General features: G+C 36.5%; 1 protein-coding gene across 1 annotated transcript; it reads left to right on the top strand.

The window, feature by feature from the left end:
* The first annotated feature begins 201 nt into the window (after nucleotides 1–201).
* LOC123946517 (ATP-dependent zinc metalloprotease YME1L1-like) lies at nucleotides 202–14,497 on the top strand. Its single transcript, XM_046011879.1, has 12 exons — nucleotides 202–265; nucleotides 3,443–3,595; nucleotides 4,149–4,281; nucleotides 5,608–5,670; nucleotides 6,661–6,677; nucleotides 6,922–7,017; nucleotides 8,540–8,695; nucleotides 9,249–9,400; nucleotides 10,072–10,198; nucleotides 10,482–10,555; nucleotides 11,618–11,704; nucleotides 14,354–14,497. Exons 1-12 carry the CDS (start codon nucleotides 202–204, stop codon nucleotides 14,495–14,497), a joined length of 1,266 nt encoding a protein of 421 aa, XP_045867835.1.
* Nucleotides 14,498–16,589: the final 2,092 nt, after the last annotated feature.

The raw sequence follows: 16,589 nt of genomic DNA, 5'->3' as shown, positions 1-16,589 counted from the left end.
TTTATTTTTATTTATTTGACAGACAGAGGTCTCAAGTAGTTGGAGAGGCAGGCAGAGAGAGAGAGAGGAGGAAGCAGGCTTGCTGAGCAGAGAGCCCAACGTGCGGCTTGATCGCAGGACCCTGGGACCATGACCTGAGCTGAAGGCAGAGGCTTAACCCACTGAGCCACCCAGGTGCCCCGATAGCTAACATTTTTAATGATGTCTGTTGAATTCTTGACAAATTCACAAAAATTTACTGTGCTTGGAGGTAAACTTCCAAAAGGTAAGGTACCTTCCCTTTACCATGACTTGACATTTAAACAAACAATAATCTATTGCTAATTTAATTTTTACCGATTTAAAAGCTTAAGGTTTAGTTATTAAAGGCTATTTTACAAATAAGTGTTCATTCCGAACATACCATTGTATAAACTTTTTTTGAGAGGAAGGGGATTTTGAATTTTATTACATTTCAGATTTTAAATGGTGAGAATAGTGCAGAGAACTCTCTGTACTCTTAACCAAACTCAGTGGTTTTTTAGCACTTTGTCCCATTTGCTCACATTCTTTACATAAATGTATTTTAAAACTGTTTAAGAGTAAATTGTAGATATCATGCTCCTTTAACCCCAAATACCTCGTTATATATCTCCTAAAGTATAAGAATATTCTATTACATAACTCCAGTATAGTTATTAAAGTCAGGAAATTTCACACAGTTCCAGAACTAATTATGGAATTTAGTTATATTCAAATTTCTGCATTTCTCTTATTAATACCCTTTGTAGTGAGGTCCTCCCATCCCCCACCCCAAATCCAGGTTTAGGACTCAATCCAGGTTTATACATTTAGATTTTTCTTTAATCTTTTTTTAAAAACTATTTTAGAGAAAGAGGGAGGGAGAGCACGCAGTGGGGAGGGACAGAGGGAGAAAGAGAATGAGAATCTTCAAGCAGACGGATCATGACCTGAACCAGAATCAGGAGTTGCTGCCTAACTGACTGAGCCACCCAGGCACCCCTTGATTTTTCTTCAGTCTGAAAAAGTTGTTTAGCCTATTTATTTATTTATTTGAGAGAGAGAGAGAGAGAGAGAGAGAGAGTGAGCACACATGCAAGTGCAGGAGCCGGACGGGGAGGGCAGAGGGAGAGAATCTGAAGCTGACTGTGCACTGAGTGTAGAGCCCCATGCAGGGATCAGTCTCACGACCCTATCATGAGGTGAGTCGAAGTCACATGTTTAACTGATTGAGCCACCCAGGCTCCCCTCCTCACTCTGTTATTGTGGGAGTGGGTGTGGATCTTTCATGACCTTAAAACATACTAATTTGTGGAATAGTCCTGTTTGTCTTTGACGTTTTCTCTTTTAATGACTGTTGTGATTTATAATTAGAAATACATATATAGGGGTGCCTGGGTGGCTCAGTGGGTTAAAGCCTCTGCCTTCGGCTCAGGTCATGATCCCAGGGTCCTGGGATCGAGTCCCGCATCGGGCTCTCTGCCCGGCAGGGAGCCTGCTTCCACCTATCTCTCTGCCTGCCTCTCTGCCTAGTTGTGATCTATGTCTGTCAAATAAATAAATAAAATCTTTAAAAGAAAAGAAATACATATGTCTTAGTCCCATTTCTTGTAGTTTTATAGTGATGACAGGAATAGATTTGTCTTCTGTTAATGAGTCAACTTTTAGGGCACACCTAAGGTTAGCAGCTGGTTGCCAGGAGAATCAACCATGTGATAAGAGGGCTGGAACTTTCCACAAGTTAGTATGTATTCTGCAGTCTTTGGGGACAAAGTCCTTAACTTACAGTATTTGATGCTGTCTCCACGTGGGTAGCATCAGAATTGATTTGAATGTTAGTGTGCCGACTGGTATTGGTGAATTGTTTGTTGGTGTGAGGGAAAACCATCTGCTAGAATTGGGTACAAGATTGTAATGACTTTGGGTGTCCTTGGACTATATGATCATGCTATGCTGTAATCACATTAAGCTTTTATGGTTTCTAGTGTTTTGTGGTTAAAATTAGCAGTGTGTGGGCTGGGCAAAATGTATGAAGAGGAAAGAGAGAAACATGCTTTCAGTTGTCGAATGAGTAAGTCAGAGGTGTAAAAGGCATATAGTCAGTGATACTGTAATAGTGTTGTATGGTGGCAGGGTAGCTACACTTGTGAGCACAGCATAATGTTGAAACTTGTCAAATCACTATGTTGTACACCTGAAACTAATGTAACTGTGTGTCAACTATACTCAGACATTTTTAATTAAAATAATAAAATCAGCACTGTGATGATCATCTTATTATCTCAAGGCTTTGCCTACGTCCTTAATTATCTCTTTAGAATAAATTCTAGATTTACTCATTTATTTATTCGTTATTCTTGATTCTAATTCTAGTGGTGGAATTGGTAAGTTAAATGGGGCACTCATATTTAAGGTTTGTTTCTACACCGCCCACTATTTCTACTGACAGTGTTCAGCAGTATATAAAACTGTTCGCATGAATCTCTGCTAATTTAGGATTCATTTATTAAAATCAGTACTATAACATCAGAAAGTTTAAAGTTTAAAGTCATAGAATAGGTAAACACTTTTCTTTCTAATCACAAGAGATATTTTGTAAAATTGTGGGAAAATTCTCAGTTACAAAAATATATTCTACCGTTTAAACCAGTTAAGAATAACAATAACATGGCAATACAAGGGGGTAGTCTTAAGGGTATTTTTCAACAAATTTCCTTTAATAGTTTTTTATATTAAAATATAGCATTAATAAAGGGTTTTTTGCCTTTTTATTTTTTATTTTTTTTGTTTTTTTGCCTTTTTAAATGAAAAATGAAAAGTCGTGGAGACCAGAGAAATCTGTTATTCCAACTTATGAAAAGTACTGCTGTTAAGAAAGTTTTCGAACACAGGAAGAGTTACAAAGCTGTAGACATGAACTACTTTACCTCTCCGTACTTTGTTATGTGTCACCTAAGACTAGGGACATTATCCTAAAGAGAATAATTTATCCTACCAAATAAAATTGAATACTATTTCCTTAATATCTTGTACTCCGGAATTTTTTCAAATCTTCATCAGATGTCCAAATCAAATTTTCATCAGTTTCTTACATATGTGTTTTATGGAAGAACATGAAGTCAAGGGTTCATGTGCCACATTTGGTTGCTTAATCTTTTAACCTGTGTTTATGTGAATTTTATCGTACTTGTTTAATGACAGATAAGTTTATTATGTTCCATTCTCTCAAGATATGAATGGTAGAGGGAAATTAGTTTCGAAGAAGTTCCTGTAGTGAATCATTACCAGAGACATATGTTTTGCTTTGTTTCAAAATAATAGTCATGTGCTTTCCACCTCAAAACTATGTATGCATTAATTAATAACTATTTGTTTCATAGGCTCACGTCAGGTTTTACTTTCATTTTTTAAGTTGAATCAGTGAATTTGTTTTCTCTTTTAGGAATACTTTTAGTTGGACCACCAGGGACAGGAAAGACGCTTCTTGCTCGAGCTGTGGCTGGAGAAGCTGATGTTCCTTTTTATTACGCTTCTGGATCAGAATTTGATGAAATGTTTGTGGGTGTGGGAGCCAGCCGTATCAGAAATCTATTTAGTACGTTTTAATGTATCTTTCATACAATACGAAATTTTGTTAATTTTAGGGGAAGAGGGATTCTTACCCTTTATTTCCTATTCAATTATGATTGATAGCTGACCTCACCATTGTGGGGTTTTGGTTTTAGGTAATTTAATGTGTGACCTAAACAGAACTGTACTTTCCCAAATAGAGGAGCTAGAAGTGTTAGGTGAGGTTGGGGCCTGTTGAAAAGCTGGGTTTTCTGTTGTTGTTGTCCTTTTTATCTTATTCATTAATTCAGTAGTATGTAATTAAGGAATAGTTAGCCTCAAATCTGACTGTGGCTTGTACAGTCAGAAGAATGAATACTCAGTTTTTATTATGTATCATTTTGTATGGTACAGTTTTTTTCCTGAGGATACTGTTCTTAAATCAGTTTTAAACGAAAGAGATCTCATTTTATGTACTCTCTCCTTAATGAATGTCTTTGGTTGCCTTTGACAGTCTTACAGGTTTTTAATACTTACATGATTTTGTTCAAAAAACATTGATTTCATTAAACTTATTTGTATCTTTTCTCTTTTCCTAGGGGAAGCAAAAGCAAATGCTCCCTGTGTTATATTTATTGATGAATTAGATTCTGTTGGTGGGAAGCGAATTGAGTCTCCAATGCATCCATATTCAAGGCAGACTATAAATCAGCTTCTTGCTGAAATGGATGGGTAATTGAATCTTCGTCTGTCTTTGGGATGTGGTAATATATTTGGGAACATTCGAGAAATAGCGGGGCATCTGGCTAAGTCAGTGGAGCATGCAGCTCTTCCTCTTGGAGTTGTGCATTTGAGCCCCACATCGGGTATAGAGATTACTTAAAAATAAAATCTCAAAAAAAAAAAAGAAAGAGGAAAAACATGTAGGCAACAGAGTAGTCCCTGTGCATGAAGTCAAGACAAGCTGGATTCTCTGTATTGTGTTCTTTCCATTACTAATGGGGTGACTGAGGTATCAGCTCTTCTTAACTGCTGATCTCTATACCTTTTTTCATTGATTGTAGCATGACAGGAAAGTGATGGTTCCTATTGAGAATACTAGTTTGGAGACTTAAAGAGTGTTTGCTTGTTCCTACAGTTTGTGACTCGATTTTAGTGTTGTGGTAGATTAAAAGTTTGCATCAGGGGCTCCTGGGTGGCTCAGTGGATTAAAGTCTCTGCCTTGGGCTCAGGTCATGATCTCGGGATCCTGGGATCGAGCCCTGCATCGGGCTCTCTGCTCAGCAGGGAGCCTGCTTCCCCCGCCCCGCCCCGCCCCGCCTGCCTCTCGGCCTACTTGTGATCTCTCTGTCAAATAAATAAATAAAATCTTTAAAAAAAAAACTCTAAAAAAAAATAAAAGTTTGCATCAGTTTTTTTTTTTTTCTTAGTATTTATTTGACAGAGAGAAATCACAACTAAGCAGAGAGGCAGGCAGAGAGAGAGGAGGAAGCAGGCTCCCTGCAGAGCAGAGAGCCCAATGCGGGGCTCGATCCCAGGACCCTGGGATCATGACCCGAGCCGAAGGCAGAGGTCTTAACCCACTGAGCCACCCAGGCGCCCCTGCATCAATTTTTAAAATATAAAGAGCAAGAGGTGGGGTTGCTTTGATAGAAGGAAGGACTTCTTAAAACCGTCTATGACCTTTTGGAACCAAATGGGAAGTCTAGGAGCAAATAATTTGAATTGGTTAGCTTGAGAATAATTTTTCACAAATTAGTCAGGTTCCCTAGCCTTTTCTGTCAGGTCATGTCTTCCTAAGTAGAACAAGTACTATGAAGGCATGTAATCATAGATGACTTTGTGATGTATTGTTAGCAGTTTTATTGAAGTGTACTAGCGTAATAACATTTGTTCTTTTTAAAAAATGATAGAGAATGTCTTATCACTTTGAGTGTAAAAAGCGTCAGTCCCTTTTCTTTACTGTTACTAAGTTTAATGATAGTTTTGTGTAGAGCATATCTATATGTGTGTTGTTTTAATTTTCAGTGAAATGTTGTTTTTCTTCTTTTTTACTAGCTTTAAACCCAATGAAGGAGTTATCATAATAGGAGCCACAAACTTCCCAGAGGCATTAGATAAGTACGTATTAAAAGACTTTTTTTTGACAAGTACCAATACGTACTGAAACGTAGATGAACTTTAAAAGAGAAGGAAGCCCATCACTGAACATCACATATGATTCTGTTTATGTGAAATGTCTAGAATAAGTAAATCGATAGCAACAGAAAGTAGATTAGTGGCTGCCAGAAGGAGGGAAGAATGGAGAGTGACTGTTGGTGGCTATGGGGTTTCTTTTTGGAATGGGGGAATAAAAATATTTTTAAGTTAGAGTTCTCTGAGTATATTAAAAACCACTGGATTATCTACTTTGAAATCTGTGATGTGTGAATTAAATTTCAGTAAAGTTGTTAAAAGAATCTTCTGACAACTTTATATCACAAAAGTTTGGGGGTGATGGGAGAACATTTTTAAAATAAAATTACAGTTTTAAATTTTTGATTTTGTCATAGAAGGTATTCATATTTTAATTTGATCTAATAGTTTTTTTTAATCTTTGCCTAAGTCTGTGGTTTAACATTTTATACTTACAGCAGTTGTGATAGGAAGCTATCACAGAGTAGCTCTCATAATAGACTGCTGTAGAATTATTGTTCCTTGATTGACTAGCTTGCATGTTTTTGTTTATGAGGGTTGCGTACCATCTATCTCCTATCAACCTTTGTTCTGCCTTCTGGTTATTGAAACTGTTACTTGAGCCATGTTTTAAAGGAGTCCTGTGAATATTTATATTCAGAATTCCAGTCCAGGGTGGAATAGGTGATGGGGATTAAGGAGCGCACTTGGGATGAACAGTGGGTGATGTGTGGACTTGTCGAATCACTGTATGGTACACCTGAAACGAACATAGATGTTGGCTGTCCTGGAATTAAAATAAGAAACAAAACTCCATCCATGGTTTTTGTTGCCATGGTTGTCATTATCTTTCCATCTTGTCTTCAGAGTGTCCTATTTAACTTGACCTTCAGTACTCAGATTAATTTATATTTTCTTCTCATATTGTCCCTTTAGTGCCTTAATACGTCCTGGTCGTTTTTTTTTTTTTTTTTTTTTTTTTTAGAGCTTTTTTTTTTTTTTAAGATTTTATTTATTTATTTGACACAGAGAAATCACAAGTAGACAGAGAGGCAGGCAGAGAGAGAGAGAGAGGAGGAAGCAGGCTCGCTGCTGAGCAGAGAGCCCGATGCGGGACTCGATCCCAGGACCCTGAGATCATGACCTGAGCCGAAGGCAGCGGCTTAACCCACTGAGCCACTCAGGCGCCCCGTCCTGGTCGTTTTGACATGCACGTTACAGTTCCAAGACCAGATGTAAAAGGTCGAACAGAAATTTTGAAATGGTATCTCAATAAAATAAAGTTTGATCAGTGTAAGACTCATTCTAGAAACAAACTTTATTATTATCTCTGTGTAATGGTAATATTTCATTCCACCCTATTTGTGGTCCTTACTTGATAAATGTCTCAGAAGACCAGTTTTTTCTATGTCCTCTTTTCTCTCCATTTGTATTTCCTTTTTAAAAAGTTTATTTCTTGATAATTACATATGTAGGACATTCTGTCGTTTGAATCCCTAAAGGATGTTTTCCTGGGGCTCCCAGGTGGCCTAGTTGGTTGAGTGGTTGCCTTTGGCTCAGGTTGTGAGGGTCCTGGGATCAAACCCCGCCATCAGGCTAATGCTCAACAAGGGAGTCTTTTTGTCCCTCTCCTTCTGCTCCTGCTCATGTGCTCTTGCTTGCTCACTCTCTCAAAAATATTTAAAAATTTTAAAATTTAAAAAGAAATCTAATATTAAATAACTAAGTTAATAATAAATTAATTAATAATTTATTAAAGAAATAATAAATAATAAATTTAAAATGATTAGATATAAGTAATTATAAATAAAATTATTATAAATGAATAATTAGATATAAAACAATACAATAAATTAAACATAATTAAAATAATAAATTTAGTGAATTTAATTAATTTAAATTTTTAAATTTTAAAAAATTCCTTTTTTAAAAAAAGAATGTTTTCTTGAGAGTTTTCAGATAATACTTGCAGATAAATATAAGTGTTTTTAGATGAATGTAAAATATGAAATAGTAGAAAAAGCACATAAAATATCATCACTTTGGGCCCAAAAGAGGCAAACTGTAAAACAAAACATATGAAAATATTATGGACCCACTTGAGTAATAAATGCAGCTATTAAATTAAGCTGTAGTATTTTCAAGGATAGGTGAATCAATTCATAAAACCTGATATGTTGGGGCGCCTGGGTGGCTCAGTTGGTTAAGTGACTGCCTTCAGGTCAGGTCACAATCCTGGAGTAACAGGATCGAGTCTCAAATCGGGCTCCCAGCTCCATGGGGAGTCTGCTTCTCCCTCTGACCTTCTTCCCTATCATGCTTTCTCTCACTCTCTCTGTCTCAAATAAAAATAAATAAAATTTTAAAATAAAAAACCTCTGATATTTCCTCTAATAAGGGGAGCTTTTATTAATGTACATATAATACTAAATACTTATGTATAAAGTATTTCAAGATGAAATTCAGAAAACAAAATGTTATCTACGAGTATACATTCTCAGTTGTGCTTAGGCTAGTAACAGTTTAGGTCATAATTTGAAGGTTTATCAGTCATGTCTGGCAACTCTGCATTTTTTTTATTTTTCACAAAGTTATTTAAATTCAAGAACTTTTGTGATGTGTCCCAGTGGGATTTTAATGATCTATTTAATGGTAGTTTTGGTTTTCCTTTAGAAAAAGTAAGTTTATTTTGTAGTTACAGTGATATAAGTATTTTAAGTTCTCGTTCAGGATAGCTGTTTTCTTTTTTCTCTTGGAATATGAGTCATTTGTGAAGAGTCGTTTTGGAATTTTAATATTGTGTTTATCTACGTAGCTGTGGATCCAGAAATTATAGCTCGAGGTACTGTTGGCTTTTCTGGAGCAGAGTTGGAGAATCTTGTGAACCAGGCTGCGTTAAAGGAAGCTGTTGATGGAAAAGAAATGGTTACCATGAAGGAACTAGAGTTTTCCAAAGATAAAATTCTAATGGGTAGGTTTTCTCTCTCTTTTCTTTTCCCTGTCTTACACTGTTCGTTATGTTAGAGAATACATTATTTTTGAGAAAAATGTTACAAGAAAGAAAGGTACAGGAGCAAGAAAATATTTACTCAAAAGTAGCCACACATTTGGGCCTCTTACAGAGCAAATACAGTTTATATGATTATACTGTTTGGGCGCAGGGGGTACACTGTTTACTCTTATCTGGTATTGCTGATAAAAGAATAATTGTACAGATAAAAGAAATTTTGCTAATTTTCAGTATTTGATTTTAAATCTTGAATTGGCTTCAGAACAATTTAGCTGTGACATTTCTTTAAATTTATTTTCTGGAAATAGAATTAAACTTTCCTGGTTGATAGTAAAGAGTAAGAGGACAGCTCTTACAAGTTTGTTGTCAGTTCGCAAGTTATTTTGGTTTAAAATAACTTAATAACGATATTAAGTCATGTCACTCTTAGAATTACTTAAAGGCAAGTGGGTTTCATGCATCTAAATATGCCTTGCTAACGGAATAATTTTATTCAATACATTTTTATCCTTAGGGCCTGAACGTCGAAGTGTGGAAATCGACAATAAAAACAAAACCATCACAGCGTATCATGAATCCGGTCATGCTATCATTGCATATTACACTAAGGACGCGATGCCTATCAACAAAGCTACAATCATGCCAAGAGGGCCAACACTTGGACATGTAAGTATCTTGTTTTTTTTCTTTTCTTTCAAATAACACTCTCCAAAAGCTTATGTAGGAAACTGTTGAGGAAAATACTTAAAAAGAACATTCAACTAAGTTCTAAGTTTGCTGGTAACTTTCTTCTTTAATGTTCTGAACCATTGTGAGATCAGAGATACTCGTGAAACTTACCTGCTAATAAAGAATACTAATATTTCAAATATTATATATTTACATGATGAAATTTAAGTCTGGAATGACAACAAAGTATTATTCTTAAATATGTCATTGCTTTTTTCCCTCCACAAAGAAACTAGGTTAGTGGTTCCATAGTCTTTCTAAGATTTTTCTCACTGAGTACAAGTTTCATTTTCTTATCTTTCTAACGATAGACATTTTAAGCCTTTTTTGGCACCTGGGCACAAATCCATCCTATTGCAGCATTATCCTATTGCAGGATTATATAGCTATGACATGTAAATTGAACTTTTGCTTTATAAAGAATTTTTCTTCCTTTGCATAATGCCAGTTTTGTCATTAGTCGCCTGAGACCATCTCTCTACTAAATGTCTTTGAGCTGTCAGCATCATGACATTAAGTGCTATAGCAAGAGCCAGACGGTAATTCTGATCATTAATAGAAGCATTTCCAACTGTGTCTGGAGTTTTTCTTTGTTTCCAGTTGTCCAGGTGTCCCTCTTGCCTGAGAATGACAGATGGAATGAAACTAGAGCTCAGCTGCTTGCACAGATGGATGTTAGTATGGGAGGAAGAGTGGCTGAGGAGCTTATATTTGGAGCTGACCATATCACAACAGGTTGGCTGTAAAGAATGGCCTTAGGTCAGATTGTGCTTGCTGATTTAAAAATATTTTTAAGGGGCGCCTGGGTGGCTCAGTGGGTTAAGCCGCTGCCTTCAGCTCAGGTCATGATCTCGGGGTCCTGGGATCGAGTCCCACATCGGGCTCTCTGCTCAGCGGAGAGCCTGCTTCCCTTCCTCTCTCTCTGCCTGCCTCTCTTGTGATTTCTCTCTGTCAAATAAATAAATCTTAAAAAAAAATATTTTTAAATATTGAGTCTATGTATATTTTTAAATTTTAGGTGCTTCCAGTGATTTTGATAATGCAACCAAAATTGGAAAGCAGATGGTTACCAAATTTGTAATGAGTGAAAAGGTAATAGCTAATTTTATCCCCCTTCATATATCAAATGATGATTTGCCAAGTGTCTCCTTATGAGACAGGGTTCTTTTTTCTAAGACTTTATTTTTCTTTTTATTGGAGAGAGCGAGCATGAGAGGGGGGATGGTCAGAGGGAGAAGAAGACTCCCGGCTGAGCAGGGAGCCCAGTGCAGTGATCCTAGGACTCTGGGACCGTGACTGGAGCTGAAGTGAGTCTCTTTTTAGAATGAATTTGGAAGTTTTCCTTCCTTTTCTATTTTTTTTTTAAGATTTTATTTATTTATTTGACAGACAGAAAGCACAGGTAGGCAGAGAGGCAGGCAGAGAGAGAGGAAGGAAAGCAGGCTCCCTGCTGAGCAGAGAGCCCGATGCGGGGCTCGATCCCAGGACCCTGGGACCATGACCTGAGCCGAAGGCAGAGGCTTTAACCCACTGAGCCACCCAGGCGCCCCTGAAGTGAGTCTCTTAACCCACTGAGCTACCCCAGGCACCGTAGGGGAGAGGGTTCTCATTATAAATTGCTAACATTTACTTTCCCCCTGTCTCATTCCGAGTAGATTTGTCACAGCTCATTCTAAACTTTTTTTTTTTTTTTTAAGCACGAAAACATAGTATTCACTTTCCATTCTGGCTGCTTGGACAATAATAGTATGTCATGAGTTAAGCAAATGAGAAGATACTCTGTTTCTGTTCATATGACCTAAAGCTTCTGTTTGCCAAGCTTGTTTACTTTACCCTTCCCAGTATTTCACTCTCCTACGTTATCACTGTGGCTTCACACAGCACTTCTAATACACTACATTGTGGATTTCTGGATTTGGAATAGTGGCAAAGGTTTTCTAAGAAGGTACTCAGAACCATCCTTAGGATTTTAAAGTTTCTCTCTTGTTCATACTTTTTAGTCTTACACTTTTAGAAGAATGATGAAATTTCTATACTGAATTTCTTTCTTGCCCTTGATGAGGTTTCCTTAAGTATAGGATAATACTTCCTCTGTTAACATTTTTAGTGGTTTGATGTGTTTCTGTTCAATTCCTTTCTTTTCGTTTGTTTTAGCTTGCAGTTATGACCTACAGTGATACTGGGAAACAGAGACCAGAAACTCAATCTGCTATTGAACCAGAAATTAGAATCCTTCTAAGGGTAATGCTGTTTTTCTGTGCTTATTCATCTATCTAGTCATTAATGTGCCTAAATAGTTAGGTGCTACCAGAAGATAATGGTTATCCCCTGCTTAAAACTGTCGCTATATATAATCAAGAGAATGAGTGCACCATTGAAGCCATGATTTCAGTATGTAGTTGGGAGCCTCTGGTCATAGACTGAATCTTTATTTTATTCTGACCATAGGCTAGGAACAGTTAATATCAGTAATTATAAATATTCTACTTCATCTGTAAAACCATAGTGTTGTTAGAATAGGGGGGGTATTTGATTATTTGAGTCTTTATTGGTTTTTCACTCTGACATAGATTATATTCAACAAATATTAGTCGCTTTGTGCCTCACTGTATATATATGCTGAGAATGAAGCATAAAGGTCTTTGAAAACAAAAGTCTTTTTGATTGTAGGGTCCAGTACGGAATATGTGAGCGTCGATTCAGTGAGATGAGTTAGTAGGTTCTGCGGAATCTCCTTAAGGCACCGCAGATGCTTGGATTAGGGCAGTGAGAGGGGAAATTGAGAAAAGTGAATGCATTCAAGAGATGCTGATCTAGTGGAATTGAATGCCTTTCTGAGGTTTGGGTGAGAGAGCAGCTAAATTAAGTAACAAAGCTGTGTTCTCAATTTCTGCCTGGTGCCGCCATCTAGCTGTGTGTGCTGTTGACTGAGAAAACACTGATGATGGTCTAAGGTGGGGAAGTGTGTAGATTATGAGCTGAGTTTTTATACATACTGAATTTGAAGTGATTTCTTTTTTCAAGGTTTTCATTTGTTTATTTGAGAGAGAGCGAGAGAGCATGAGCATAAAGTGGGGTGGGTGCAGGGCAGAGGGAGAAGCAGACTCCGGGTTGAGCCGAGAGCCTGATGTGGGGCTTGATCCCTGGACTCTGGGATCATGACCTGAGCCGAAGGCAGACACTTAACCAAGTGAGCCGCCCAGGCGCCCCTGAATTTGAGGTGTCTTAGTGAAGATTTCACATGGGGAGGGATACGTGGGTCTGGTGCTTAGTGCAGAGGTTGGATATGTGCATTCCATTTGGATGTACACGAAGGTGGGTCTTGGAATGGAAAAGACTGAGCTAAATGGCAGAAAGTCTAGTGAACAAGAACTGGAATTAGGGTTGTAGGTGGCAGAATGAAGGATGTTGAAGTCAGATGGTGTTAACTTCAAAGGAATCATGCTTTATAGAAGAGGGTCATAAAGTAATAGTCTGTCAGCGGTGAGGGGAGCGAAGGTCCCCTCTTTACCCTGAAATATCTGGGATAGGCGTGAATCAGTAGCTGTCACTTGAGGGATTTGGAGTCTCCCCAGGAAGGCCTGGTTTTGATTAACTCAAGGAGGTAAAAGCTTTAAAGTCATTAAGTTTATGAAAAGTTTATATGATGGAAAGGTTTAGAAGGTGTTTCAGAAGAGGAATTCTCTCTCCCTTGCCTGAATCTTCATTCTTTTTTACTATTTTGTTATTTTGAGTAAATTTTCTCTTCTAGTATTAGAGCATTGGAAATACTTTCTTTGCTCTTAATACTCTTCTGAAATGTTAAGCTTGCGAGGGTGGTAGATACTCTTTCCACTAGATGGCACACTTAGGTTGTTATTAAGGAAAATTATGATTAGCTAGTATACATTTTAGGTTCAAGTGTGTATGAAACTTAGAAATATAAAAACCTTATCATAGTCTTACTTGTTACAGTGTAAGGATTTCATTCCAATGGAGTTTTTAAAGTTAATACTAATTCATCCTAGGTTATTAGTTTCAATATTCCATGACATATTTATAATACTTTATATGTTTTCTTTAATTTGATATTTCACTTGACCATAACAGTTTTGTTCAGAATGTCTAATGATGTTTATTTTTCATAATTGTGTTATTTTTATATGACGTATGCTTCTTGGTATTGGTAAACTCATTTTACAGAGGTATAGTCACTGACTGACAGGTAAGTTGTTACCAAATAAGAATAGAAAAGTAGATCTTTTCTCACCCTTTAAAGTGAATAAACTGGTGAAATCTCACAAGGCAAAAGGAGCAAACCTGCCTTTCCTTTTTAACATGTATATTGAATAGAGAAATAGATTTCTTTGTTCTCAGACCTTATTTAAAAAGCAGATAAGTATAGTATATACTTATATATCTTTAAGTATAACTACCTAAGTAGTCCTCACTTATCCATGTGATACGTTTTGAGGTTAAAAATAGAATGTTTGCAAGTATGAAACTAATCTTTGAGAATCAAGCTTGCCTTATCAATCAATCAATTAATCAATCAATCAAATAGGCTGGGTGTTTAAAAGCTCCATGCCTTAAGAGACTCTTAATCTCACTCAAACTGGGGGTTACTGGGGGGAAGAGGTGGGAGGGAGGGAGGTGGCTGGGTTATGGACATTGGGGAGGGTATGTGCTGTGGTGAGTGCTGTGAAGTGTGTAAGCCTGATGATTCACAGACCTGTACCCCTGGGCAAATAATACATTCTATGTTAATTTTAAAAAAGAGCTTCATGCTTTTATCTTTTATAAATAGAAATGAATATAGTTCACATTTTTTATATACATTTTTTTCTTATTCATGATTTTAGCTTCTACTAAGTTTTCTGTCTCTTAGATACCTCCTTTTTTTCATTTCAGGACTCATATGAACGAGCGAAACATATCTTGAAGACTCATGCAAAAGAGCGTAAGAATCTAGCAGAAGCTTTACTAACCTATGAGACTTTGGATGCCAAAGAGATTCAAATTGTTCTTGAGGGAAAGAAATTGGAAGTGAGATGATAACTCTTAAAGTGGACGCATTGCTGGTTTTGCTGCAGGAATATATAAGTAGCGTTTCGGTAGTCTCCTTTTGCGATGCTTTTCTCCGATTCTTGCCTTGGTATCACTCAAGAGTGTGAAACACTTTGTCTCTCTTTTGTCACATTTAATCTAATTCTGGTTATTCTCATGATGACACCTATGGCAAATTATCAGCCCATAGCAAATATGTTAAAGAAAATAAAGAACTATTAGGATTGGAAACAGCTTATTTGAGAAATGTTAATCAGTTATTCAGTTGAAAATAAGTAATGATTTTATGGTTGGTTCCTCTACTAGATGTGAATAAAAATTGTGCCTTTAGGGCGCCTGGGTGACTCAGGTGGTTAAGCAACTGCCTTTGGCTCAGGTCATGATCCTGGAGTCCCAGGATCGAGTCCCACATCGGGCTCACAGCTCCAAAGGGAGTCTGCTTCTCCCTCTGACCTTCTCCTTTCTCATGCTCTCTCTTACTGTCTCTCCTTAAATAAATAAAAAAAAAATTTAAAAAAATTGTGCCTTTAGCTCTTGGAAAGTACTTTTACTTGGCAATGTAAAATTATCAAAGGATTATCTTTGTTTTTAGATAGTACCATTTATCTTTGATGAAGAAATGCTGCCATTTGGCTCATGTGAAGTATATTTCTACATAGGTCGGTGGAAACTTCATTAAGATGCACTTAATTATTGTGCTCCAGATTGTCCATATATAAAATAGTTCTGTTTTTGTCTAAGAGAGAATTGTAAATGTACAGATTTATCAGAATTTAAATGATTACAACCTTTTAGAAATGCAGCTTGCATTTTCATGGTCTTTTTTTTTTTTTTTAAAACATCATCATTCTTACTAATGAAATTTATTTCAGAGCAGCAAATATTTTGTTAAATAAAAAGTGAGTCACTTCAAAATCCGAATAACTATATAATTATGCTTGGTATTAAAAGAGAGATTAACCCCAAGTCTCAGTCCTTTCAAAGTGAACTTTGAATTACCCTCCTGGTTATGGAAAGTCATGTTTGCTTTTCATTCAGATTTTGTGAATATGAACATGTTGTTACAGGGTTTACAGATGACTTTATTTAACTGAATAGAGAATTATTTTAGAGCTCATTGTATTGGCTTTACAACCAGATTATATTCTTGAAGTGATTTTATTAAAATTACCTACAATTTTCTAATAACTTTTAAGCTGTATATGGTCTTCATTGAAGAAGTTGATAGAGGGAGTTTGCTATACAGTATCTTGCCCTTTTTTTTTTGTAGCTTTAAATTTTGATCTAATTTCAAACTTACAGAAATGTTACTTGAATAATACAAGGAACCCCTGTATACCCTTGGTCCAGATTCATTGTCCCATTTTTTAATTGCCCACTTCCCTTTCCCTTTTCTCTTCTCTTTCATCCTTCCCTGTCCCTCTCTCCTTCCTTCCTTCTCCCTGTGTGTTTACATGTCTTTGTGTGGATGCATGTTTTTATTTTTCCTAGGTACACTTCTGGGGTAGAAATTGCTGGGTCATGTAGTAAGTTTCAGTTTACCTTTTTACGGACCTGATGAAATGCATCATTCTCTGTATCTTCTACAGCATATTCTTAGAGTCTTTTTGATAAAGTCATTCTGGTGTGAATGAAATAATATCTCATAGATTAACATACGTTTATCTACACTAGTGATATCCTCTCCTATTTTATTGGCCATGTGTATATTTTCTTTGGAGAAACATCCATTCACAGCACCCTCACTGTCCCTTTTGCATTGTTTTATTATGTGGTGTAAGAGATGATATATTCTGAACACAAGTTCTTTATCAATCTTGCTTTTTTTAATCTCTGTTGAGTGCAGTGTTTAGTTAATTCAGATTTAGTTTTGATGTACTTGTTTCTACACGTCCCATTTTGCTTTTTCTTTTCTGTTTTTCTCATATCTCAAGAGATCCTTCTGTTTCTCCTTTTTTGAGTTACATCTTAGTGATTGATCTAGGTGTGACTTGTGCATCTTATCAGTCTACTCTAATTCTGGTCAAATGTAGGAACTTTGTTTCAGTATATCTCATTTTCTTCTCTGTGCTCCCAGTGT

Source organism: Meles meles, chromosome 7, assembly GCF_922984935.1.
Source record: "Meles meles chromosome 7, mMelMel3.1 paternal haplotype, whole genome shotgun sequence".
Taxonomy (NCBI): Eukaryota; Metazoa; Chordata; class Mammalia; order Carnivora; family Mustelidae; genus Meles; species Meles meles.
Note: the sequence above shows the minus strand (reverse complement) of the source record. Positions and strands in the feature narration are given on the sequence as shown.

What these genes read in the sequence shown, in the direction of transcription:
- LOC123946517 (XM_046011879.1), top strand. Translation starts at nt 202, where the DNA reads ATGTCTGTTGAATTCTTGACAAATTCACAAAAATTTACTGTGCTTGGA. An exon ending in TGGAGGTAAACTTCCAAAAG is followed by an intron (nt 266 to 3,442) that starts GTAAGGTACCTT and finishes TTTCTCTTTTAG; the next exon opens with GAATACTTTTAGTTGGACCA. An exon ending in GAGGGCCAACACTTGGACAT is followed by an intron (nt 9,401 to 10,071) that starts GTAAGTATCTTG and finishes CCAGTTGTCCAG; the next exon opens with GTGTCCCTCTTGCCTGAGAA.